This window comes from Limanda limanda, chromosome 21 (genome assembly GCF_963576545.1).
Source record: "Limanda limanda chromosome 21, fLimLim1.1, whole genome shotgun sequence".
In the NCBI taxonomy this organism is placed as follows: domain Eukaryota; kingdom Metazoa; phylum Chordata; class Actinopteri; order Pleuronectiformes; family Pleuronectidae; genus Limanda; species Limanda limanda.
In genome coordinates, this window is record NC_083656.1 from 10,322,902 (window position 1) to 10,350,754 (window position 27,853).

At 42.2% G+C, this 27,853-nt stretch overlaps 4 protein-coding genes across 4 annotated transcripts; 2 read left to right on the top strand and 2 right to left on the bottom strand.

Moving 5' to 3' along the window:
• Positions 1-978: 978 nt before the first annotated feature.
• On the bottom strand, positions 979-12,111 carry msh2 (mutS homolog 2 (E. coli)). Its single transcript, XM_061094915.1, has 16 exons — positions 11,904-12,111; positions 11,215-11,363; positions 10,821-11,105; positions 10,095-10,241; positions 9,784-9,933; positions 8,899-9,032; positions 8,167-8,366; positions 5,836-5,945; positions 5,582-5,705; positions 4,512-4,662; positions 4,335-4,432; positions 3,755-4,000; positions 2,907-3,111; positions 2,575-2,822; positions 1,647-1,822; positions 979-1,193 (listed from the first exon to the last, which is right to left on the bottom strand). The coding sequence occupies exons 1-16, from the start codon at positions 12,109-12,111 to the stop codon at positions 1,026-1,028; spliced, it is 2,799 nt and encodes a 932-aa protein (XP_060950898.1). The 3' UTR covers positions 979-1,025.
• A 3,713-nt stretch (positions 12,112-15,824) lies between these two features.
• Positions 15,825-18,873, top strand: gch2 (GTP cyclohydrolase 2). The gene is made up of 6 exons (XM_061095340.1): positions 15,825-16,077; positions 17,012-17,121; positions 17,380-17,435; positions 17,961-17,992; positions 18,107-18,191; positions 18,744-18,873. The coding sequence occupies exons 1-6, from the start codon at positions 15,825-15,827 to the stop codon at positions 18,871-18,873; spliced, it is 666 nt and encodes a 221-aa protein (XP_060951323.1).
• A 1,883-nt stretch (positions 18,874-20,756) lies between these two features.
• Positions 20,757-23,341, bottom strand: cript (cysteine-rich PDZ-binding protein). Its single transcript, XM_061094566.1, has 5 exons — positions 23,197-23,341; positions 22,877-22,942; positions 22,074-22,128; positions 21,857-21,960; positions 20,757-21,238 (listed from the first exon to the last, which is right to left on the bottom strand). The coding sequence occupies exons 1-5, from the start codon at positions 23,210-23,212 to the stop codon at positions 21,174-21,176; spliced, it is 306 nt and encodes a 101-aa protein (XP_060950549.1). The 5' UTR covers positions 23,213-23,341; the 3' UTR covers positions 20,757-21,173.
• Positions 23,342-23,861: 520 nt separating this feature from the next.
• On the top strand, positions 23,862-27,117 carry pigf (phosphatidylinositol glycan anchor biosynthesis, class F). The gene is made up of 5 exons (XM_061094567.1): positions 23,862-24,199; positions 24,999-25,090; positions 25,269-25,385; positions 25,489-25,597; positions 26,795-27,117. The coding sequence occupies exons 1-5, from the start codon at positions 23,972-23,974 to the stop codon at positions 26,906-26,908; spliced, it is 660 nt and encodes a 219-aa protein (XP_060950550.1). The 5' UTR covers positions 23,862-23,971; the 3' UTR covers positions 26,909-27,117.
• The last annotated feature ends 736 nt before the right edge of the window (positions 27,118-27,853 follow it).

Here is a 27,853-nt window from a genome sequence, read left to right on the forward strand (position 1 = left end):
CAAAGTCTAGAGCATATTCTTGTTTTGAGGGGGGCCATCATTGCTCTGGTTTGATTGTTTGATCTACAAAATGTGATTTGTCAGGTTGCTGCAAATAAGGGAAATTTACAGAAGATATTAACTGCAAATAAAATTTGATGGTAGCGAGTGTACCTCCGCCAGGGGCCCAACAGTCACTTCATGAAACCACATTTAAGATTCACTAGAACCAGATATTATTTGGATCTGCAACAAATTGCCCACTCATAATTATCCGTCCCCTAAATGTGCTTGCAAATTAAGTGTTAGAAAGTCCTGGCTCCGCACCAAAATGTAATGGGCTCTTCCTTGAGTCATTCCCCATGCCTTCATAAAATTTCATTGAAATTGACTGAGTCGTTTTTGTGTTATCCTGCTGACACACAAACGCAGATCAGATAAATTCCTCGACACAGGTTAAGTCAAAACCATGGAAAATATCAGGCTGTATTTCGGGTAAAAATGTAACATCCGGATTTGAATTCAAAGAGCAGCTATGAAAAACAAACGTCACTTTAATGTTTGTTGTAAACTGAGTAAAAAGCAATTTTGGAGGTTGCAGTTAATTGTAATGCATTATTTGGACAGGTGTTCCTATTATTTCGACCACCCCATTCATATTAGAGACCTAAACCACATCCTCTAAAGTAGTTTCAGTGACAACACTGACATGGAGGGAGGATTTATTAAAGCTCGGCATCAAACCGAGTTAGTTTCAGTTTGTTGTTGCCAACACTGAGTGTTGGCAATTACTTACATTTCCACAGAAGATAAATAACATGTTTGTCTGACGCACATTTAAAGGAAAACAATTCCAAGTACAACTGTCGTTTCCACGAAACATGACTTAGTGGCTGTTGATCAGATGTCCTTGAAAATCGCCCATTACACAGCAACTGGCTCAGAAAAACAAACTCATGGCAAATTCAGGAATATTTCTTTATTGAAAAACTATACAGTGTCAGTGTGCCGATGTGTTTGTACATGAAATTAATCTTTGTTGATCCTCAAACGGTTTTGACGCATCGGGAAAGGATGTCTTTGATGTACGTGTTGTTCTTAGCTGCCAGCTCCTGCTTCATTCTCTTCAGCTCCGCCTTCACCTCCGCCTCGCTCATGGTGGCAGGAAGTGACTTCGCCTTCTCCAGGAAGGTCAGGATCAGGCTTTCCCCCGCCTGGCGAATAGAGGAAGGGCATCAGTTTTACAAAAGAAGGCCACGAGTAGATTTACATTCAAATGGTTTCAGAGATAATTAGACAAATGTGTGATCCATGGTCTGACCTGCACTACAAAGCAAATTCAATACACCCAGGTTCGGATGTTTGTTCATGTTCATTCTTAAGTTTGGCTTCATTAGTTATTTGATGCTAGAAAAATGGAAGCAACACGGCAGCGTTCATATCCACGATATTTTGGCTTTAGTTTTGTACAACAGGAGGTAATAGAGATGTCTCGTACATCTTTGTTAACAGTCTTGTTGACATAAACAACATAGCATTTAGTTGACAATTATATTAATGAACCTGCTTAAACTTATCTCATAGTCCATTTGTACATGTTTATACAGGTTTACAGGTCCTTGATAGAAAGATTTCAGTTTCCAGTTAGAAAGAGTCAAACTCAGTACTTGTTTCTCTGTCAGTCGTCTCTTCGCCTCGGGCCCTTCCTCCTGTGTCGACGCCCCCCCCGCAGGTTCCTGGAACTCCTCCAGCTCCTCGGCCTTCTCCTTCGCCATGGCAACCACAGATGGCGGGAAAGAGGCCATCTCTGCGACGTGGATACCAAAACTCTGGTCGCACACACCTGGACACACAGGTACGGTCGCGTCAAGTTCTGAAACTCTCATTTTTCTGATCAATTAATCACCAACCGAGAAAACTTTATTTTTTTCTCACTAACAAATACTTACATTTTTGGAGTAAAGGTCAAACAAAATCCACGTCTATCAATCTACACAAGACATTTTCCCAAAGGAATGATATATAACTCATTAGATGAGGATGACATTTTAAGATGATGTTCTCATGCTTGAATAAGCACCAGTCAATTTTGTATAAAAGTCATGAGTTCAATCACAGAAAGATTAAATAAAAATAAATCAGTGTGTAACCACAGTGAGAGCAGCCGGCTGTCATTAACCTTCCTTCATGCTTACAGTGTTGGAACGAATTGGAAATAATCAAAAACCCTGAAGTCTTGCATTTTGGAAAAAAATCTAGTTTTCTGAAGAGATATAACTCGTTACTGTTGAGAAATTTATCTGGCAACAAGTGGCAAATACTTTGAGAGCATTGTGACTTGTTGTATGAATGCGCATTCCGAAATAAATGTGTAAAAGATTCATTCAAAATCAGCTCTGTGAAAATAACTAAAAGCATCACTTAAACAGGCAGACGACGCAAATTCCATGTGTGAAAATGGCTTAAATCAAGTTATGGAGCTGAAATGATTTGTTCCCTTATTTTACTTTCCATCGGTCATGGTTAGAAAAAGCTGAAGAGTCCCATGAGGAATAAAAACCACAAATGCATGTGTGACACCACATGTTGTCTGACCTGGTTTGACTCTGTACAGCATGGTGAGCGTGTCATGGGAGGTCAGGGCCGTGACGTGCAGGTTGTGAACGGTGGCCTCATGTGCTGCGAGCGCCGTCAGCTCGTGGAAGTGCGTGGCAAACAGGCAGAAGCCGCCGAGTTTGGAGGCAATGTGTTCGCTGATGGCCCAGGCGAGCCCGAAGCCGTCGTACGTGGACGTGCCTCTGCCGAGCTCGTCGATTATGATCAGAGAGTTCTCCGTGGCCGAGCTGGAGGGAACAGAGAGCCGACATGTGAGACCAGGCGAGAGCCACTTGTGCTGAAGCTATCAATGAGTGTGTGCGTGTTCGTACCGGAGGATGGCGGCGATTTCCAACATCTCGGACATGAAGGTGGACACGCCCTTCACCTGGCAGTCCCCAGCTCCCACCCTGGCCAGGACGCTGTCGACCACGCTCAGCTCCGCCTTCTCGCACGGCACGAAGCAGCCGATCTGAGCCATGAGAGCGATCACACCCACCTGCCGGATAAACGTCGACTTGCCTCCCATGTTCGGTCCTGCAGACAGGAAGAGAGGAGGGTCAGAGAAGTGTTTCCAACATGAACCCATGAAATTAGGTCCAGGCCCAGTTTTCCTTTCATATCTGAAGTAAAAAGGCAGGGTGATGAACATGTTAAAACCTATCGAAACAATGTGTACGAGCCATTTTAAAACATTAAGTTTAGTATTTTGTCCAGCACCATCTTGGTTATTTGAAACCATAGGTGAGTAGTTGAAGGAGCAGGGGGTGGAGCCTGAGGGAGACCTCGAGGACACTGCATGTCCACCTACACTGGCAACCTGCACCCATTGGATGCTGCTGGCTGTCAATCATGCTTTATCATCAAACATCAGGTCAAATCCTCATAGACTTCAATAGAAAGGGACTTTTGGCAACCAGTGGACTCGCGCCCTGCTGGTCAGTCGAGAGAATACACGTTTCAGGCATGTCACTTTCTTGACTGGGTATCTAGGTCCATTTACATATAAAGTCTGAGATCATACTGAGAGGATGCACTGAGAAATACCTCCTTGAATACCAAGACATATTGAGGTTAAGTTTCTGAGTTAATTCTCAAATTGATGGTGATTAAAGCTCCTGCTAATAACTGCCACTGTACCATATGATGGGAGACGGGACTTCCACTGGCTCTTCTTTACCTGTTATGATATAAAAGTTCTTCTCTCCGTGGACGAAGGTGATATCGTTGGGTATGAAGGCCGTGTCCGGGTCTGTCTCCATGCAGGGGTGCCTGGCCTGCAGCAGCTCCATGCGCCTGCAGCCGTCCGCCAGGAGGCGTGGCCGCACGTACGGCACAGGGGCGGAGACGGACGCCACGGCGAAGCTCGCCACTGCGTCCAGCTGCGCTATCACGTCACTCAGCGTCTGCAGGGGGTCCACGTAGCCTGGTGTATGAAAGCATTCCAGGGATGGTTAGAGAGGAAACTGCAGCATGTCAGTCGATACGCGAGTAAAGAATAACGTCTGACCACCGGCTGGTCATTAGCACTGTGCTGTTTTCTGGCATTTGTAGAGGATTGTGAATGAAATCAATTACTGAAAGGTTCACATAAAGACAGACTCTGTGTAATTCATAATGTCCACGAAGCTCAGACAAGGTCATTTTTTTTTACATTTTTCAAATCGATGTCGTGCAGACAAGGTCATTTTTTTTTACATTTTTCAAATCGATGTCGTGCTGACGAGATGGCGTGAGCAGCATGTGACGAGCGCCCTCACCTGAGGCGATGCTGATGATCTCCTTGACGATGGCGTTCTGCGCCTCCTCGTACTCCTCCCTGCTCTTGGTGTACTCCTCGTTCAGAGAGCTCAGTTTGCTGTGGACATGTGAGAGCCTCAGCTGACAGCATGAACGCCTCTGTCCGCGGCTAACATGTGTGAGTGTGTGACACGGACCTGTTGGTGAAACGCACTCCGTTCTTCTGGACGTCCAGTGTGGTGAACTTCTTGTTGTTCCTCAGATTCTTCTCCACCTTGCAGGTGACTCTCATGTAAAAGCCCAGCATCGCATTCGACTCCAGTTTCACCGTCTTACCGGCGTCTAGACCTGAAACACAAGGTTACTGTTATGAGCTCAAACTGAAAGTCAAACCACATCCACATATGAAAACAGTATATTTGCCAAATAGCCATCAGTTCCCTGCTTGTGATCTGGGTTTCCCTCCTTAACAACATTCTCCAGCTCCAGAGGAGACACATTTTCCCTCCACCTCTGAGTCTACCCTCGATAGTGAACCTCAACTGACTTCCTGTGTGAAAAGATCACTCATTAACTAAAACTCTAACTTGAGCTGGCTCGATCAAAGACTGTCTATTAAGATGGACGCCGCCAAAACATCCCGGATGCAAACGAGCTAGAGTTCACACAGTAGCAATCAGGGGATGAAGCCATGGTATCATGCTCAAGCTGATTGTAGGAGATCAAACAACAAATTAAAACAAAAATAAAAATGAATCAGAAAGAATGAACACTTTCACGTGATAATAACTACCTAAAATGACAAACTCTCTGTTTATTTATTTAGTTGATGTGTACTGTTAAAAAATTAAATTATCCCATCCACCAACATGGAGGTGGGATTTTATGACCTATGACGCCAACCTTTGACTCCATGAGGAATGCACAGGAAATGTTAATGTCTAAGGTTCTAGCTTTGATTTTTGAGAAACTTATTTTTTACGCAACATACCAGACGTTCATTCAGTCAGATTTTTTATCTTTCAGAGGGATCCGAAGAATTCATCACAAAGAGAAAGATTTGTTAATCACATGAGCACGGCGAAATCGACTTGCTCTGGCATTTGTAATCACACCACATAAAATAAAAAAAGGAAACCTTATCAGCAGATGTGCGCGTGAAGCCGCACCCTGAAAATACAGTGTCCAACTTTGTTGCGAGGAACAAAAACATTTCTGTTTGATTAATGGATAAACTGTGTGTGTGTGTGTGTGTGTGTGTAATTACCTAGTTCTCTGGCCGCGCTGTTCAGCACTGCCTGCATGCTCTTATCAAGCGTGTCCATCTTTTCTCTCAGCTCACTCAGCACCGGATCGAACGACGCCTTCACCAGAAATTCGTGGTGGTCGATCTGCACGGTGCACACAACGTTTGAGAGAGGAGCCGTGTAAACAATATGTACAATCGATGACACGCAGACACAAAGCACAGAGCATCAGCCTTCCGTTTCTCCTCGAGTGTGAGAGCGTGAAAGATCGGACCTGGTTCATGTCCAGTGTGGTTTCGATCATCTCCTGATATTTGATGAAGTCGGAGTGCAGGTCTCTGAGAGGGGAGACGAACACGGCCTCCAGCAGAACCTGGTGGCTGCCTGCAACACACACACACGTCAGAAATTAATGATGATATATTGTTTAGAGTCGGAACGTCGGCCTGGAGTAAAGATATGATGTAATCAGGTATGATAGCATCTGCAGCTTCAACTGAGCTTCGCAGAGGAAATGCGTTTCCAGTCATTATGCAATGAGAGCTAATGGCATCCGGGCTCCAGCTCCAATGTGAGCAGACAGACTGAAGAGAAAATGCATCTGCACCTCTGACTCTTTAAGCAAATCTTTGACAAAATGATGGATCATTATTCTAAAGGTTTTCACTGATCATAACAAATCAGAGTTGTGTTAAGTTCTTCAAACGACCTGGTATGATGACAGGGTTACTGCAAGTTAATTATAAGTCTCTCTGAAACCAGAATCAATTACATTTAAGATTTACTTTCCCATAATTGAAGATGAAGTAGACAAGAAGTGAAAACCCCTTGAAACAAGTTGTCTCTCAACCTACGGGCAGAGAAAGTTGGTCTTTGCACGGCCCCCAAACTCTTAAAATACTCCAAATGTATTTTTAAAGCACAACAGATGTAGGGTTAAATGAACATTAACATACTTAAAACCCACGTAAATATATTAAAGACCTAGTAGGGAGTAGTGTTGCACGGTGTACCGGTACTAGAAAGGTACCGCGGTACCCTTACGTAAAAAACGATACGGTTTAGCATATTTTTAGTACCGGTACTTTATTAAAATAGCAGCAGTCAGAGCGCACTCTCTGCTCCGCTCCCTGTCCCGCCGCCTGCATGCATTGACTGCGAGGGGCGGGGCTACCCAGCTCTCACACATGGGCGGCTGTGGCTGAGGGGTAGAGTGGTCGTCCTCCAACCGGAAGGTCGGCGGTTCGATCCCCAGTCTGAACCATCTGCATGCCGAAGTGTCCTTGGGCAAGATGCTGAACCCTGAATGGCCCCCCATAGAATAACTAAGTGCTGCGAATAGATGCACTGTGTGAATGTGTGTATGAGTGGGTGAATGTGAAACTGTACTGTAAAGCGCTTTGAGTGGTCATCATCAGACTAGAAAAGCGCTATATAAATACAAATCCATTTACCATTTACATGCAACAGGCAGTCCTCACTCACAGCGAGGAGGGGAGACATGGCCGAGCCGACCGTCCTCGGCTTGTTGGAAGTGATTCTCTCTCAAACTGTGTGGCGCAACGGGGGGAGACATACAGGCGGGACCGTGAGGGGGGGGGGGGGGGGGGGGGGTGTGTGACGCGGGACTGTAACGTCCGCATCTCTTTCACGGCGGAGCAGTAAAACAAGTCGTTGTTTCTCCGGTGTCTCATCCCGCGGCTCCTCGGCCCCTCCCTGTGCAGTGTTCATATGTTCAACGGGAACGTCACGTTCATTTGTCAAATCATCGTATCAGGCCAGCATGAAAAACCAGGAGCGGGCGTGTGCGCGCGCGCTGTCCCGCGCCAAGACAGCGCGCACACACACACACAGGCCCCGCCCCCACTCACTCGCTCAGGTGGCATGTTTTTACTTTTTTTTCACCTCAAACACACATCTGTAAAATTATGTAACTCTTGTGGAAATAACTATGTAGTCATATAGTCAGATACGGACAATAGGCCTGCATAGCCGTATATAATCAATGCTATGATGTCACTATGTAGTTTTCATTTATATCTTGCTGTAGGCTAATACTAATATGAATACCATTTGTTAAGTGTTCAAAAAGCTGGGCAGGAACAAGCTGGTAAAAAAGGGAACCTTACAGATGTTTTATTTATTACTATGATAAATAAATATACCAGTATCGTATTTGTGGTATCGTATCGTATTTGTGGTATTGTATCGTATTGGTGGTATCGTATCGAAAGTATCGAGTATCGTGATATTTTGGCAGGTATAGTATCGAAGTCATAATTTTGGTATCGTGACAACACTAGTAGGGAGGACATATTTAAGACTTTTGAGGCCTTAAATTCAGATGACTTAATTATTTAAAACTTTTTTGAGACTTTTTAAGACTCTCTGGAAACCCTGGATGAATGGCACCATGCCTTCATCTGCTTTTATAAAACCAATTTAGACAAAATAGTATGATGCAAACAAACAGGGGTCATGCTGTGACCAGGAAAATCATAAGTGAATGAAGCAAAGTTGTGCAAAATGTCCTTGTGTCAGGTTATGAAGTTTTCAGCAGAATGTGTTTTCACTGACTCGGTGGCTTCAGGTTTACGTGATGTACCTGAGGATCTCTCGATGGCCGCGGCGAGGGGGGTAATCTGGGTCACAGCCTGGTAGACGCGGTAACAGTCCTGCAGCGTAGCAGTGTGACGGTGGAACTTCTTGGCCAGGCGGTGGAGATCGGGAAAGCGCCGCAGCAAGTCCTCCTGGCAGGTGTGCCTGAGCTCAGAGTCACACACGAAACTCTCCACCAAGTCCAACCTGCGTGTACACACACACACACACATAATCACACACAAAAACACATAGAGTGAAATGTCAAAGAGGATCCTCCAAATTTGTCCAATGATCTCAATCAATGATCCAATCAAGCTTAATAAGCTACAGCTAAAAAGTCCATTAATCATAATTCACTTGTTGTGATAATCAAATAATAGTTGGCGTTTCCAAAAAGAGACATTTGAGGACTTTGTTTTCTGACCAGACAAATCAACGATTCATCGAGAAAATAATCTGCAGATTTATCAATAACAAGCAATAGTGACACAAACACGAGTCCTAACATTTCACACTGTTATTTTAAAAGAAGAACACAAGGAACGTCCCCCAACAAGCTTTTTTCTGGCCCTAAGTTCTTCAGGGTTTGTGGCTGATCACAGTGATGACTTCTTTTCCTGTGATCCAAAAACTGAAGCTTAATTTATTAAGTTGAAAGAGTTTGATTTCAATCTGCTTTATTTTATCCAGCGCCCTCTTTAAAACAGGCCCTGATTGGCTGTGGACGTGTCATTACCTCTCCTCTATTTTGGTTCGGTCCATCAGAGGCTGTTTGATCCACTGGTTGACGAGACGCTGGCCCTGCGGTGTGCGGCACTTGTTCAACAGACCGGCCAGGGAATGACTTCTGCTGGTGTCGTCAGGTGAAGCCTGGGTAACACAGATCAGTTACATGTCGAGTTATATCACTGGTCCACATCAAGGGTTTTGTTTTTATATCACAGAGGCAAAAACAAAAGTGAGAACCAACCAAACAAGGGATTTGCTTTTGAAATCCTGACCAATTTTAAAATTGGGCTAAAAATGGAAATGAAACTTCCCAGAAATTCTACTTTCTAATCTCAAACACATGCACACTATGACGCACAGATTCTCCCTCCAGGGGCAAAGACACACCACTTCACATCACTTGCTCTATTGTATTAATGATTTTTTTAAAGTGATATTAAATGAAGGATTATCTTCAGTGTGAACCGTTACCCCTCAAAGGTCCCAGACCAGATTTCACCTCCGATTCCCAAGGGCACGAATCAGGAGTTAAATCTGCTGGACATTCCAGTAGTGGGAGCGCAGCTTGATGGCCTGGTCACATGTAGGAGAATGTGAAGCGAGTATCACAGGTCAGAGTTCACAATAGTTCAAATCCACGCTGTAATTTGCCTCGACAAAAGGAAGCGGACAGATTGGACGAGAACCGGAGTCGAAGGTTTGTACGTGTAATCGACCGTTAAGCTGTGTGATCACAAGCTACTCGGTTCACACATCTCTCACAAGACAGACTTCTTAAACTTTCTTTCTTTCCTTCCTTCTTTGTACTGAGGGATCAGGATTCTCCAGGCTGTGTTTATAAAACCCAAACTAACTACCTCTGTGGCATTTTGTCCTGGTTCCTGGCACTGACCTGGAAGAGGTTGAGCGCGGTCACTGCAGCATTGTCCAGTCTCATGTACTGACCCAGGTCCAGAGTGGTCAGACTGAAGGAGTTGAAGTTGGACTCGTCGGAGAGCAGTTCCAGGAAACGCACGACTGCAGCCAGGCAGGACATCGCCACCTGAGAATGAAATCACACAGAGACTCTAGTCACATGTTTAGTTTTTCTTATAATTAGCCAAGTATCCTAAATCAAAAATTTGCCTCAAGCCTTCACAATCTGAGGAAATACTGCCTCTATGTTGTTACTGCGTGCGTCAGGAGGCTGTTTGATTTGCTCACCTGCTTCTCCAGCTCGGGCAGCGTGCTGCTGGCGGTCGGCTCTCCTCTCTTGGCTCGCAGCAGCCTGTTGAGATCCTGCACCATGTCCTTACTACTGAACTCGGCCCTCTTCCTGTCAGAGACCAGCACGCCGCCACGCTCCACCACCTACACACACACACACAGTAAATACGTTTACTTAATTCGTCATTACAATAACTGAGGGCTGTAACAAAGAAGTCACAATCAGAAAATACAGAACAGAACATACAGAAACATAAAAAACACTACATACAATTATGACAAAGACTTGAGACCCACTGTGATGGTTTATTAAGTTTTAATAACCTGCTCTAGACATGTTTTAAGACAAATAAGAATAATGTGCATGGAATAATAATAATAATAATACAATAGTTATTGTTTTTGGACCACCACAGTTTGTTACAACAGTCGTGTGTGTGTGTGTGTGTGTGTGTGTGTGTGTGTGTGTGTGTGTGTGTGTGTGTGTGTGTGTGTGTGTGTGTGTGTTCATGTTTGAACATGTATTTGCTGTGTACACACGCCTGCTGTGACAGCTTCCTCCAACTCAAACCACTGAGGCTAAGCGAATTATCTTGTATAGCAATGTTAAAAGTGCTTTATGCGTGGATTTTTCCTTCTCCTCCAACGTATTCGAGAGATGATGCCTTCACTGCCCTCCAGGAATATATAAAGCTTTGCTGAGTTCGAATGACTTCACGATACCTGTCGTAGTTTGCTGCCGTCGGCGTTGCCGTCCCCCTGGGCTAAGAGACACTCTTTGGGGCCGAGCTGGACGAGCATGGACTCCAGGTTGGAGAAGATCTCGTTGTCTGCAAACTCGCACACTCCCATGGTCCTCTGCGCGGCGTCCACATAGCCGACGCCGACCGCGCGCTGTCCATCGGCTCCTGTGGCGACTCGCACGGCTACGACTCCGGCACAGCCCACCGCTCCGGTTCCACCACCGAACAGAATCTCCTCGAACTGAGTCAGGTTTCCCGGGGAGGCCTGAGTGTGGAGGCAAAGGACAAGATGGAGGACAGGAAGAGAGTCCGATGGTTGGGAGAACAGCGATTGCTTCTGTTTATCTAACAGCCACGAGCATCACAACCAATACCTTGTACTCGATCCTCCAGTCGTGCTCCTTGCTGCTCTTGCTGTGGTTCCTGTACACCTCCACTCGGTACTGCCGCACCAGCAGCAGGTCTTTCACGAAGGCCTCGAAGTTCAGCTTGCTCAGGACAACGCTCTCCAGCTTACGGCTCCCTGTCGACCAACACACTCACTGAGACGGAGAGGCAAACTTCAGAGCGTCATGATTTATTTAAGGTGCAGCCGGTGCACAACAGTATTATTATGCATTTCTCTCTTCAGAACATTTCAAATATAGGGTGCACAGGCAGCAGAGTTAAAGGATTTAAAGTGTGATGTACTCGCCTCAGGCCATGAACATACTAGTCCACTAAAAGAGAGAGAATTAACAATAACAGTCATAATAGAAATGACTAAATAAACATAAAGCTGCAGGTAAAGGGTAGAAGGTCTTTACACAATAAAATAATTGACTATTTTTCAAATGCTTAAACCAAACTCAAACCAAGATCCTTATGGACAGCTACATTATTATACAAAGTATTGTTATTATAATTACTAATATGTGCTGAATGACGTTTCCTGCAAAGCTCGGGGCTGCAGCTGGTGCAGTGGATGCATTAGCAGCTAGCTTAGCTCGACTTTAAGCATCAAAACACGTTCTGTTTGCAGACTCCAGCTAGCTGCACGCTAGCTCCTGAAGCTAAGACGTACCTGATCCCAGATGCTTGATGACCCCGTTAGTCTTGAAAACCTCCCTCGCCGCGAATAGGGCGTCTTTCCCGTGCACGGTGTAGTAGTCGTTGCGGTCGAATATCCTGAACGTGGTGTCCGGTTTCTCCGGCATGGAGAAGATGAAGCTGAGGAAGCCATGTTCGGACGCGCTGTCCATGGACAAGTTGTGCTTCGGCTGCACCGCCATGCTGGAATCTCCCGCCAACGCCGGGGACAGGCAGGAAGTTGCGTCATGCCATCGTCACCGTAGCGCGTTTCCATGGAAACGAGACCCAACCAAGCTGTAGTGGAGTGACACATTTCTTTCTTCATTTCTTTCAAACAAGACACAAACACGAAAACTAGACATGTGACTGAAGTACTTTCTATCTCTCTCTCTCCATCCATATATCCCTCTCTCCATTCATAAATCCATCCATCCATCCATCTATATCTATCTATCTATCTATCTATCTATCTATCTATCTATCTATCTATCTATCTATCTATCTATCTATCTATCTATCTATCTATCTATCTATCTATCTATCTATCTATCTATCTATCTATCTATCTATCTATCTATCTATCTATCTATCTATCTATCTATCTATTTATCTATCTATCTATCTATCCATGAGTCCATGCATCTATCTATCTTGTCTTGAAACCATCACTTAACAGAGAAGGAGTTTATATCCACCTTCAGTTCCTCCTTGGCTCACAGGACCCGAAAGACCACCTCGCATGTGGCGGTTTCAGCAACCTGTGTGTTTGACATCACGACCCTCAGGTCAGCTTGGAGCATTTGTATGCTCTGTTCTTTTGAGCATAAAAACAATGACCCGCCTGCATGTAAGAATATACGACACATGATCCCTTCTCTCCGGGTCTGAAAACACATGCAGCCGTGGATGAGCTGCATGAGAAATGTCATCAGATACGCTCCATCAGAATTAAACACGTCCTGTTGTTATACAAGATCATACTTTCTTTCTCCATTGTCAAGAGTGTCTTTCAGTGTGAGTGTGGGAAAGAGAGAGAGAGAGAGAGAGAGAGAGAGAGAGAGAGAGAGAGAGAGAGAGAGAGAGAGAGAAAGAGAGGGAAATTAAATGACAGGCCTCAAATATGGGCAATACTTTCCAACATTTTCACTGTGGAATAGATCATTTCAGGATACTTCAAAGTACTGTAAAAACACTTTGCTAAATAAATTCAGAGAGAGACTGATATGCCTGTGTTCAGGACCTCTCTGACTACCTACATACTGAATATCAAACATTATTTACTGTATAGATTTGGAAATTTTTCAAAGTAAAGTCCTACATTTTCACTGTGGAATAGATCATTTGAGGATACTTCAAAGTACTGTAAAAACACTTTGCTCAATAAGTTCAGAGAGAGACTGATGTGCCTGTGTTCATGACCTCTCTGACTACCCACATACTGAATATCAAACATATTTACTGTATATATTTGGAGATTTTTCAGGGTGAAGTCCAACATGTGTAAAATCAAATCAGTTAATTTCTGGATTTTTTTCAAAGTACTATGAAAACCCTTTACTCAATAAGTTCAGAGAGAGACTGATATGCCTGTGTTCAGGACCTCTCTGACTATCAACATACTGAATATTAAACCTATTTACTGTATAGATTTGGAGATTTTTCAGGGTGAAGTCCAACATGTGTACAATCAAATCAGTTCATTTCTGGATTTTTTTCAAAGTACTACAACACTTTGCTCAATAACACTTTGTTCATACTGCTTGTGACTATGCAGTATTCTTTCATTAGCAAAGCTCATTCAGGACAACAGCTGGAGTGCAGCTGTTTGGTCACAGCCATGGAAAAATGCTCAAAGTGTTTTTGGAAATACAGAAGGGACACGTACTTGAATTTCAGGGACGCAGGTTGAGTAAAACTTAGTGTTACGTGGGGAGGACTAATTTGTGTTGGTTTTGAATTCTCTTGCATTTTCATTAACCCCAGTTCTTATATCCCTTTGTGTGTCTAATTGAACTGAGCTTTATCAGTAACTGAAGAGATAGAGTAACCTTCATGGTATGAAAGGGAAATCCAGTAGTATGCCCTGCTGCTAACGGTGAAAGGAAACTCCCTTCTTTTTTTTCTGTTCATGCTGAAATAAAGTGGATTCACTTGGTCTGACGTTTTCGATCACATCTTTATTTAACACCTCATTAGCTTCACACTACAAACCCTGTCCTCCTTAGCAGAGGTAATAAAACCTCCACACATTCATCAAGGAAATGTCACCAACAATATTAATAATTAGAAACACAACAGGAAATTAAAAATAGAATGAAACGTTTCTAGAATATCTAAATAGTTGACGGGTAATTTTCTGTTGGTCGACTTATCAATTAATTTGTTAAAAGCTCATTTTCCCCTGCTACTTAGTCTATAGGGTATTTATATTGTGTTCTATTTACATTGTATATATTGGTTTATTTTTGTCGTGCACTGGTTGCTGGTTGTACATCAAATTGCCCTTGAAGGATAATAAAGATTTTCTTTTATGGACAGCTTTAGTTAATCACAAGCTGCACAAAACAAGCAAGAGCAGCAGAGGAACCCAGCAGCCAGCAGGGGGCAGCCTCAGGACATCACATGGAAACAAGCAGCAGCAGACTGTGATTCTTGTAAGGCGTCATAAAACAAGTTTGGCAACTACTGGGTTATTCTCTAACAATTGGTTTTTAAAGCATGTTAAATCCTCCAGTATCTAAAATCCAAAAATATAAAAGTAACTTCTATGTAAGGTAGTAAAGTAGAAAATATTTTTTAGAATGACACGGACACACACGATAATTTGTCCATCTTCTAATAGTGCTTCGTTCCTTACGATATCAGCAGGCGGTTTGGCCTAGTGGGTAGAATGGTTGTTCTTCTACACGGGTGTTGCGGGTTTGATCCCCAATCTTTCTTATCTTCGTGCTGGCAATATACTGAACTCTTAAAATTGGCAGGATTTCACTCACCTATTAATTGCAAAATATATTACATTATGTATATTTAAATTAATTTAATATAAAAAAAGAAAAATTAAATTAAATTAAATGAATAAAAAATGTTCTTTTAAAAAACCTGTGTTCTATTCCTGCGCAATGGGCTTCTGCGCAGGGTGTGCGCAGTGGGCTTCTGCGCAGGATGTGGGCAATGGGCTTCTGCGCAGGATGTGTGCGCATTTTTTTTTAAATTGAATTTAATAAAAAAAAATTATTTAATTTAATTTAATTTTTTTTATATATTTAATTTGAAATGGTTATGGTTTATTTTTGTTTTTAAATTTACATGTTTTAGATATTGTGCAATGAATAGGTGGTTGGCATTGCTGCGGTGCGAACATGGGCATGAGGCGGACCGCTTTTCGCGGCGCTTCTACCTCCGGTGCGTCCCGGGGTTAGAGGATGATGGTGTGACGTTAATATATTGTTTTACATTGCATGTGTCACGTCATGATAATTCAGTCACCACTGCACATAGTTCAGGGAATCAACAGATCATGGGTGTAATGGGCCTGACTGCACGGACACAGCTCTTGCTCCACGCGGAGTCTGCTGATGGTGGGATGGTGAGAAAGCGGTTTGTCTGATGGTTTCCAGTGGAGGAGTCAGAACGAATGGATGAGAGATGAGAGATGAGAGGGACGCGCGGAGAATCGGTTGCACGCTGCGCCTGGTTCGGGTGGAGGTGCTCCGGGTTGACATTTAACTCCGCTGACGAAACCCGGGCTCTTGACGTAGGTGGCACGCTGGCAAATGGGAAACGCATGCGCACGTCGCCGCCGGTTCGAGGCTTTATAAGGCGGAGACCACCGGGGACAGGATCACTCGACCCCAAGGGAACCTGCTCTCATCTCATCCCTCCATCCTCCACTTCTCAGCCAAGCGCTCCCATCATGAACGGCCACTGCAACGGGAACGTGATCGACGTCATGGAGCGCATGAAGTCCTCCATGGTGCTCTGCAAACACGAGACGTCCCGCAAGGAGTCCGAGGACAAGTCCCGGTTACCGGCGCTGGAGGCCGCCTACACCAGCATCCTGCGGGAGCTCGGCGAGGACACGGACCGGCAGGGGCTGCTGCGCACGCCGCTGCGCGCCGCCAAGGCCATGCAGTTCCTCACCAAGGGCTACCATGAGACCATCGACGGTGAGAGCAGACCCTCCCATCTACTCCGGAGGTTTTCATTTAGATGTGAAGTCATCACTTATAGCAAGACTGGATAAAAACCAACTGTTGCACCGCGGCTAGAGTTACAGCACAGCGAGAGAAAAGCTAGAGAATTCAAGTCAACAGCAGTTTTAAACAAGAGCAAAACAAAAGAGATTCAAAAGAGTTGAATAAAATAAGTAAAATAAATAAAGAGGATAAACATGCTTATTATATTGTACGAATGAAATGTATGGTACTGCGTAAAATAGAATATAAAAAACTATTCAATCTGGTTGAACTGAAATGGATGGGTGAGTTAGGGTTTGTATTGTTATAAAGAGGAATTGAGTCAACTTTCAAAGTAATGATGCTGCATTGACTCGCATTGACTTGCATAATGTGTAGTTTACTGTAAATGAACATCTACATGGGAGAATCAGGCCAAATTTGACTGAGGTGTAAATGTTTATTGGGTAAGCAGCATGTTTGTCAGAGCTACTGTTTATAATTAGATTCTTCAATCTCCTGCTGAGTTTAGAGCCGAAACAATTAGTTGATTAATTCATTAGTTGGTCTACCGCTAATGATGAGCAACCAATCAGCAACCATTTAAAATATTGAAAATGTCGATATTTGGTGACTATGAGGTTGTAAACTGAGTATCTGTGAGATTTGGGACGTTTGGTTTGAAGATGTTTCTTTAGAATATGGGAAGTGATTATAAGCTAAAGCCCTACTTGAGTTCATAAAGATGTTGTAGACCAGTGCAAGCAAATATTATAGACAAATCTCATCAGTTATCAGGAAAAGGGACCTTTTCATTGATTTAACAAACTTTATAGCACATTCTTTATTCAAAACTTTCATTTTAGATCTCTAAACATTTTTTTTGTTAATTTCCAACCGTAAATATTTGTGTTTGTTTCCCCAGACATCTTGAATAACGCCATATTTGATGAAGACCACGATGAGATGGTGATAGTGAAGGACATAGACGTGTTTTCACTGTGCGAGCATCACCTGGTGCCCTTCTTTGGAAAGGTAAGTGTGTGCATCTGTGCAGTGTGTGTCTGTAAGTATGTGCAGTGTGTGTCAATGTGCACATTTATGCAGTGTGTGTTGGTCTGTGTATCTGTGCAGTGTGCAGTGGTTTTGTAAGTCTGTGTACTATCTGTACATCTTTGTAGTGTGTGTAAGTCTGTGTAGTGTGTGTCTGTGTGTAAGTCTGTGTAGTGTGTGTCTTTGCAAGTTTGTACAGCGGGTGTCTGTCTGTGTAACTTTTGCTGTATTTCCCTCCAGGTTCACATCGGGTATATCCCCAACAAAAAAGTGGTGGGACTGAGCAAGCTGGCAAGGTAACGCAACACACACACACACACGCACACTAACGTACACACACACATTTGATTCTGGTGTTAGTGCCATTTGGCTGCGTTCTTCTGTTATCTCAGTGCATTGACCTGGAGGCTTAGGGTCTAAGCCCACTGGGCGTAATCTAGTCCCCTCACCGAGCACACTCACAGACACAAGTCCAAACTCAGCTCTCTCGAGCCATGAGAAAATCCCTGCGGACCTGTGGGAATCACCCGTTATTATCACAGCCTGTCTCCATCACTGTCTTCCCTAAAATCTGTGTGAACACACAAAGCCAGAATAACAGTAACAGAGTCCCTCTTTGTTTTTGGATAAACTGTTGAATCTCCCTCGACAGATTCAGACAATGATGAATCTTTCATAGATGAAGGATTATACAGCAGGATGGTCAGAGTTGAAGCTAGGGGTCAGGGACTGATGCCAGAGTTAATCAACAGCTTAACAAATGATTGAAATTAAATTTATTACACCTAATCTGCAATCAATCTTCGTTTTGCTTTCTGCAGGATTGTGGAGATTTTCAGTCGCAGGCTTCAGGGTAAGCAATGGCAGAGATGGTGCTATATGTCCATTGTCTCAGCAGGTGACTACAGAACATAGTCAGTCTGGTATCTTCATGTGAACACGAGTCCTTTCATTTTGTTTCTTTCAGTTCAAGAGCGTCTGACCAAGCAGATAGCCATGGGAATATCTGAGGCTCTGCAGCCAAAAGGCGTAGCTGTGGTCATTGAAGCATCGTAAGCAATCTCACACACACACACACACACACACACACACACACACACACACACACACACACACACACACACACACACACACACACACAGACACACACAGACACACACACACACAGACACACACACACACAGACACACACACACACAGACACACACACACACACACACACACACACACACACACACACACACACACACACACACACACACGCCGCCCTAACCCTCACAGGCAAAATGTGGAAAGTTGACGCATACTTTCACCGAGGCCCAACAGTTCACTTAAATTCAATCAATCTGGACCAAATTCTACACACTCATATAAATCATAAATATGCCTGATTTTTTTTCATTAAGATCCATTCATTATTTTCTGGGAAAATATTAGAAATATTAAAAAGCAATCCCGCAATGTTAAAGACAATGTAAAAACAATTCCTGGATCTGCTGCCTGGTCTGGATCAGCACCAACATTTAATGGGTTCTTCCCTGACCCATACCTCGTACCCCTTACCACTAAGCCGAGCCATGTGTGTATGTGTGCGTTTTTTCCAGGCACATGTGCATGGTGATGCGAGGCGTCCAGAAGATGAACAGCCGCACAGTGACGAGCACCATGCTGGGAGTTTACCTCGACGACCCCAAAACCCGGGAGGAGTTCTTGACTCTTTCGCAGCAGACCTAACGGATGTCACCCACCACTGACTCTCACGCCCCCCCGTACACAGCAGCACACGAAAAAAAAACTCTTGAGCGACACCGGATCCGCATCTTAATCTATTTGGGTAAAATCATCAAAACCCAAAGCAGGAAATGTAATGCTGCCTTTTCGATGCAGGATTCGGGCCAACTCTGGATCTCGACCACTCCACACTAAAGCGGGAAAAGATTTCAATTCCAGCCGCTGAAATCCACAATTTGAAAATCACTGTGAACAGTAAATGTAGTTCCGCAGTCTTGGTGCCTTTGCTAGATATTTCACAGTCTTACATGGCAATTGTTTTTATAACTCATGAGTGCAATGTTGTAATGTGACAATACTTCATAGTTTGATTTCCTGATGGGAAATTCTTCGGTGCTTTTGCAAAGAGATACATTCCCATACTTTGTTATTGTATTTAAAATCATCCAAATATAAACATATTTAACAATCTGTGTCCATTCTGCACAAAGTTATGAAGTATTTGTAATTTATGACAATTTTTTAGACATCTGTAATCCAACGAGTGATTGAATAATGCACTGAGTACATTTTGCTGTTATTGCTGACGACTGTAGCAGGGATTCTTTGCCTAAATAAAATGATAGAAACATCATGGAAGTTGTCAACTTTCTTTTGAAGAGCCCAGGTCAAAGTTTCAGTGTGTTGTGCTTGTTTTATAAATGAAGCCTAATGGTTTGACATTACACAAAAAGTGTCTGTTTCATTCTATGTACTAATTTCTACAGATTTCAAACTTCAAGATTCAGACGATAGTTACATGATAATTTGGGGCTGTACATTGGCACAGCAGTGCTTTGAGCTAAATGCCAACAAGCTAACGTTAAATCATGCTCATCACCTTCTTTGGCATGTTAGCATAAACAATCGCAAACACAAACAGCACTCAGTAGAGCACGTACCTCCCCCAAGGCCCAACAGTCCCCTGAAATTAAATCAAACAACACTAACTCCCAAACACTCATAGATATAAGTCGACTGAACTTGTTTGATTATTTTAAAACAAAAGATCCATGAATTGTTCCCTGGGAAATCAGTGAAAATGTCCAAACAATCTCACAAAATTAAAGAAAGTTATTTATCCAAATTCAATCTAATGGAATCTTCCTTGGGTCATGTCCCACCCCTCCACAGAATTGTACGCAAAGCTGTGCTGCAGTTTTTGCTGAATCCTGCCAACTAATAAACAATAAAGGCCCAACATTCTACTAATGGAACCGCATTCAAATTCACTAGATCTTTTTTATTAAGAACCATGCATAACTATCTGAGAAATCAACGAACACATTAAAAAAACCTGATCCAGATCTACATCAAGATTTAATGGGTTCTTCCCTGGGGCATAGCAGCATAATTGCAGTTATATATCAGGAAATCTAAAGTCCAGAATTACCGTAAACAACCAGCTACACCTTTCAATTTTTTTATATTAGATCACAGCAGCTTGTTTTGTTAAATGCATTGCATTTATGACAACCAAACATTACCTACTGTACATTTACTAAACCAGCTGAAGCCTGGTGCCGTTTGTGGAACAACAGGATGAATCAATATAACTATAAAATTAAAGCAAGTGGTTAAAGCCCTTGGGGCGAGCAGGGCCTTTAAATGTCAAACATGGGGCTTGTCATCAGACAGCCTGTGACCTGTAACCTCTGAGAGCATGTGGAGAGGAGGAGGGGGGTCACACCTGACAGTGCAGCATGCAGTTTCTAAATGTGATTATGTTTGAATAAACCAATTATTACAGGCGTACAGGACAAATATGGGTATGTTGTGCGTAAGAGGCTAAAATTAAACCCTTGATTGCTTCAGGCAAAGGTACAAAATATCCCTGACAGATGAGGTCCTCATACTGAATGCTTTAATTCACTCAAAAAAAATGCAACACAGAACAAATTACATAAGAAATCAATTATTGTTAAAAAGAAAAGGTCAAAGTATTTAATTTAAAATACAAAAAATTACAAACAAGAAGCCGTGGCTCAATAAACAGATGATAACTGGTGGTGTGAATGGAGAGGACAGGGCTACCCTGTGTATGGCCACTGAATTAGTTCCAGTAGCTTGATATAATATTCTACAATAAGGAGATAAAACCAACTCCAAATGTTACTCTTTCACTGAGGTGGGGAGAATAACAACAAAGATGTACAACAAGGATTTATGGACAAAAAAAGAAAATGTGTCAAGATGAAAAACACCTCCATCTCATCATTACATCCGTTCTGCACTTTCAGAACAGTTCTCTTCTCGACACGCTGTCACACTGACGTCTGTTTGTAGTTCTTTGTGTCCAAAACTCTCTTTCCGCACATTGCGCAGATTCCTGTAGACAAAAGAGCAAATAAAGATTGTTTTATAAATGAAAAACGATTAAGAGATGCTCTTCTTTACAGAGAGCCACTGTTTTCTATGGTTTTCTTTACGCGCATGCATAAAAACCCATTATAATCTTCAAACTTGCTTGAAATAAGGCATTTTTAGCACTATGTTAAACCTGCAGTATCTGTTTTGGTCACTTGGGGGCAGTGGACACAAGCTGTGAGAACACTAACATGTTTACATATCTAACAGACATAAAGGAACAGCAAATTCGGTCAAACAAACAGGATTGAGTTCAATGAGTTCAAATTGAAAACTCAAATCAATAATATAAATTAAATGAATAACAAAACAAACTTTCTGCATAACTGCATAAAGAGGGTAATTAAGAAGACATTATTATTAAATGAACCAACTCTCTATGCTCTCATTGCCTCAGATTCTTAAGTGTCTCTGCTCCACTAGTCTCAGTAAGACAATTTAATTTCCTGCCAAAAATTAAAAATCTCAAACTTAATAGAAAAGTTTCCTCTCCATTTGCCTCATTACACTGGCCTCTACAACCATATCAAAAATAAACCTCTCAAAGCGACAATACATGAGTGCAACACAAACTTTATACCTTTCTTGTATGCACAGCCCTGGCAGTAGTGTGATCCAGACTGATGAACGGAGCTCTTGCAGATCCTGCAGGTAGCGAAGCCGGTCTTGCTGTAAGGATCAAACCTGTTGAGGGAGATAAATCACAGATCCATTAATAGAGATGTTTTTCAGCCTGTTAGCAGCGCAGTTCTCATCCTACATTTGTGTGACTAAAGTCGGTCTTCATCAAGCCTCACCTGGCCTTTTTAGAAGTCAGCATCTTGTTTTCATTCAGCTTACGCCCACCGCCCTCTGAGTGAAGGAAGCAGAAAGAACACCATTAAACATGATCAATTAAGTCATATTAGATCACAGTGGCTCACATTTAAAAGAAAAAGAGAAATATGGAGTAGTGGGAAACAAAGTGTAAAATTTAAAAGAGAGAGCCAAGCTTGGGTGAGTTATCGTGTAAAGGTTCTGAAGGTGGTTGATCAGGGTTTTTTTTAATATTGAATGTGCATATAAAGTCCTTGTCAGTTCAGAAAGATGTAGCACAAGGTGAGCTGTTGTCCAATTTGAATATCTTAGTTAATATGAACAACAAATATCCGACACAATCTTTTTGGAAAAGGTAGTTGAAAAAAACGTAAGGACACATTTATTTCTTATGCAAAGCGAAAGCACCTTGAATATGTGGTTTTCTGTCATCTACAGTCTAAATTATATTTTTCCGAAGCTTGAACAATGTTGGCTTTGTCTCTCCACCATTGTTATAGTTATAGTAACTATCAAATCATCAATCCTAATCCCAATGTAGCTTTAATTGAGAAATCAACCCAGGTTTATGCACAATAGCTCCCAAAACCAGTGACATGTAACTGAGCACATTTACTCGAGTACTGCAGTTGAGTTGGAATGTGTTTGTACTTTTAGGGTTTTTTCCCCTTTATGTAACAGTCTGCTTCTACTCAACAATTCAGCGATGTTATAGCTTCGCTAGCACCACATTTGTCAGAGTTATTCTCAGGTCATTTCACGTCGAAGAAGGATGTAAGATCACCTGTTGTGTTCCGAGCTCCATCCTTCCAGGTGTCAGGAGTGATGACCTTACCGAGCTTCTTCTCGCCTGGAACGACAGGGAACACACAGCTAACAGATGAGCAACACAAACAGATGAGCAACAATAACAGATGAGCAACAATAACAGATGAGCCACACAAACAGATGAGCAACAATAACAAACGTATTACAGGAATAAAGTTGGTGTTTATGAGGAGGTGAAGTCACACGACGTTAGCTTCCGAACTACCCCCAGTCTTCGTAAAATAACAAATAGATTAAACTCTTAGGTAGAAAGTATGTCTATGTTTTCATACGTACATTTATCACAAACCATCGTATCCCTTTGTTCGTTATAAGGGAGGTTTTCTCGACGGTCTGTGAACTGAAGAGAAGTGTTAGCTAACTGTTAGCTTGTTGGCTGGCTAGATGTAAACTTCCGGTCTGCTTTCCGTCTTTCGTCATAGTCTTGGTAACTGCTATGACGATGTCTAATTTCATTGGGTGGCTTTGACGTCCGTCACGAAGGCTCCCTGTAATAAAAGAAACAAATTGAAATACTACTTCCTGTTTCCTGCAGACTAGTTTTTTATTTTTTCAAAATACAAGTTCCCTGATGGTGATTATATTCTTGTACATGTCTGATCCTTAGACTGTTTTATTTATTCAATAAATCAAATTGATACATGCCATGTTTCAAATAGAGACTTGAAAATATGAAATACTTCTACACAGACACAAAACAACAAAACACGTGTGTCATATTTAGGAGAGGTCAATACTATTATTTTTTTTAAAGTTAATTAATAATACACTTCATCATCATAAAAAGCATGACATTCATGACAAACCACCATCATGGCCTCAACGAATCGGTTACAGACTTTCCACTATTAACATATAGTATTTGAACCCAACAGTAGACTCTTATTGTGAAGTCTGAGCGGAAGTCACGGTAGCTCCGTGTTTACGGAAGTTACGTCCTTTAATCCATGGACACAACTTCCGCCTCACGTCTGCTGCTAAACGAACAATTTAAAAACATTGCATGTAGCTACTTGCAGGAGTTTGACCGCTGACTGGTAAGGTCGCCGACATGTGGGACCATGAAATCAGATCCATGGCGTCCGCTCACGCCATCATCGCCGCCGCGGTGTTCATGGCCACCGTGCTGCCCGCGGTGCTGGTTTCCGGCTTCTCGGTGTACGGGACCCACCTGCTCTGGATCTACTCGGTGTCCGCTGCGGTGACCGCGGTCAACGTCGCCGTCTTCTGGCTGCTGGGGATCTCGCCGCCCACCAAGAGGCACACGCTGGGATACAAGGTGACTGGCTGGCTGCTGGGTGTGTGGAGGTGGTCGCAGGGATCATCACTGACACACAGTGATAAAGCAGATGTGTTGTAGTGACAGTTCAGTGCTCCATTAAAGCAGGTTCCTTTCATCCTTTTGTGATGCTTGCAAATATAAATAACATTTTATTTCCTTCAGATTTCAGTTTAATTTAGAAATCTGAAGTAAGTCACTTAAATATCTGACTACAGTGCAGATGCCACACACCCTCCTCCAGCCACTGAACATTTGAACATTTGCACTAGACTGTTATTTTTGTTACTACTGTATTATCCCACCTAAAGTGTATTCATATTTTTATATATTTATATATTTATCTTGCTCATAGTGTATTCATCGATCTTATATCATACAATACCTCTTAATACTGTACTATTCCATATATATTTCTTAATGTACATATCTTATTTATATACATATTCCACTTTAAATATGCACATACTCTGCACTTTTACTGCCTTTTATTGTACTTCTGGTTAGACGCTAAACTGCATTTCGTTGTATAAGTACTTGTACTGTGCAATGACAATAAAGTTGAATCTAATCTAAAAAAAAAATGCTTTACATAAACTTGATCAATGTTCATCATTTGAATCACAGCTTACGTCAAATGTCTTTACCTTCTTATTGTGTGTGTTTGTGTAGAAATCCATGGCTGTAAATATGAACGAAACACATTCATCCAACTGAGACTGTTAATCCGTAGGAAATTAATCTTTCATCTGACTAACTTTTGTTTTGTTGAACTTCCTTCGCCCCCTTCTCCCTGCAGCTGTCCAGGCTGTTTCGTTCTTGTGTCTACTTCTTCCTCTCGTGCCTCTTCTTCCACACGGTGGTGGTTCTCTACGGAGCTCCACTGATTGAGTGAGTCGATGGTGCCGCTCGCCCTCCAAACTACAGCTGTATATTGTGTTTTATACATTCTAATCATTATGATCTAAACATTGCTGTTGTCTATTGTTTGGTATATTGACAGTTATAATTCTGAGGGTTTAGACAGGGATTCGATTGGTGATCTGAAACTCTAATTCATGTTCTCCAGATCCGCCTTGGAGACGTTCTCCCTGGCTGTGCTGCTGACCTCTCTAACCACGTTAAGGTGTCTCTGTGTCCTCGGGCCCAATGTGCAGGCCTGGATACGTGTGTTCAGTCGGCACGGGTAAGCTCTTCTCCCTGTTCCCTCTGTCATGTGTTTCATGTGTTTATCTTGTGTAACTGAATCGAATGTAACTGACCTCGCTTCGCTCTGTCTCCATCTCCAGTGCGATGTCAGTGTGGGACACCTGTCTGCAGATTACAGTCGTCTGCACGCTGGTAGGAGCCTGGGTGGGAGCGTTCCCGATCCCTCTGGACTGGGACCGGCAGTGGCAGGTCAGCTCATGTCTCTCATAAACAAAAGGGACACAGTGGGATCTTTGTCCTTGTGTTAGGCATCATGCAAGACCATTTAATATTCTACTGCTAAGTATTTTTAGGAAAAAGGAGAATTTGTTTAAATGAAATGTTAGCAAAGAGTGAAACAAGTTACTTCATGCTGCAGAGCGTCAAGGAGCTTCAGGAATCAACAGACAAAAACATGACAAATATACTGGTGTCAGCACTGATATATTAAAACATTAAATACATAAATAAAAGAACTCAGGAAGTTTGCAAACCATTACGTTGATGATACAAACAGAATTATGTTGTTTTTTGCTTTGAGTTTATCAAGGGTGTATATTGTTCTGTTGTTGATTTCATTATTTTAACTAGACTGAAGCAATATGCCGCCTCTTAATACACAGAATTAATTTAATTGGCCTCCCCAAATGCTCTGAGGCTTAGGTCAGAACACAGAAACAGATCAAAAAAACATTATAATAAATTCCTCAGGGCAAACAGAAACTGTGTTTAAGAGTGCAGGACAGGCATCTCTACTTTAATTTCAACTCTCTTTAAACTGGTTGTCAGGACTAAGGTATTGAAACATGTCTTTTTATGGGACAATCCGTCTTATATGTCCTCAGGCCTCTGAACTGATTCAAATGAAATCTGTCACTCGAGAATCACCCTATAAACTTTAAAAAAAACAAGCTTTAGTAAGTTGTGCGCTGCCTTTCACAGTAATAAATAGTTTTATGTTGTATCCGCCTCTGGCCACAGTGCAGTACAGCTCCACCACAGCTTGTTTCCATTCATCATTGAACTGTATCAAATATGAACTCTATAAGGATGTAATTACGATTCAATACAGTACAATTAAATCTTTTTTATTAAATTAACCACATTTTTAAATGACTAGAAGGAAAAATATTGAAATTATAATTGCGAGGGGAGTTCCATGCAAAATGACTCTGGGAAATGGAAAATTAGAGTTAGATAATTGGAGCATAAGTCTAAATGACAACAGAGCAGTAGTTCTCCTCCAGATGCCCCTGTTTAAACTAACCGAACATTACCCGAGCGGAGACGTGTGCCGGTTGGCGAGATGCTCAAGCTCCTCCCCATCTATTAGAGCAAAGATTCAGTGTTTTATCACCATTAATGGCTGTGAACTATCAACCTCACTTCACCCTCTGCTTCCTGTAGGTTTGGCCCGTTTCCTGCAGCCTGGGCGCCACCATCGGCTTCCTGACCGGGCTCATCGCTGCTCCTGCGTGGATCCACTACCACCGCAAACATCTCACGTACAAGTGCAAGTGATGTAGAGCAAACACACTACGAGGAGGTTTCATGTGCTCCAGCAGGAATTCCTTGAACTTTTTACTTGTTATTTATATGGAACGTTCACTCTGTTTGCATCCTGTGGGAAAGATGTTTTCTCTAGCAATATGGGGACATGATCATTTGTACCCTTGAAGGTTGAATCTGCCCCTGAAGATTTTTGACAAGAAATAAAATGCTACTTCTGCCACAGTGTGAAGCGTCATAGTTGAAATGTCCCTAAATTGCGTGTGTGTGTGTGTTATTTGACGCAATACAGGGAAGAAATTGAGCCTCGCTCTCATTTGCAAAGTAATCAGTATCAATGTAATGTGGTCACTTATTCAACTAGACATGAATGGAAGTTCGACAAAGTTTAAACTTGTTGCAAAGTGTACTTGTGTGTGTACACACACACACACACACACCGTTCTGCACCTGAAGCAAAGTACTGATCAGAATCAGAATCAGAAGTATTTTATTGCCAAGTACGTTTACACATACAAGGAATTTGCTCTGGTTGTTGGTGCATACAATGAACATAGAGACATAAAAACGCAATAAATACAACATACATAGGAGAGCAATAAATAATAGGAAACCAGTATATATTTACTCACTGTTTACTTCTTATTTACTCACTTTTTACCAATATTTATACAAAGTAACATTTATTTTGACAAACATTTCTGAATAAAAATATATAAAAGATAAAAAGTGAAGTAAAAAGTGAAATGCTAAATTACGATTCAATACAGTAACAATTAAATTATTTTTATTAAATTAATCACATTTTTAAATGACTAGAAGGAAAAATATTGAAATTATAATTGCGAGGGGAGTTCCTTGCAAAATGACTCGGGGAAATGGAAAATTAGAGTTAGATAATTGGAGCATATCTAATAATAAAAACACATAAATACAACATACATAGGAGCAATAAAT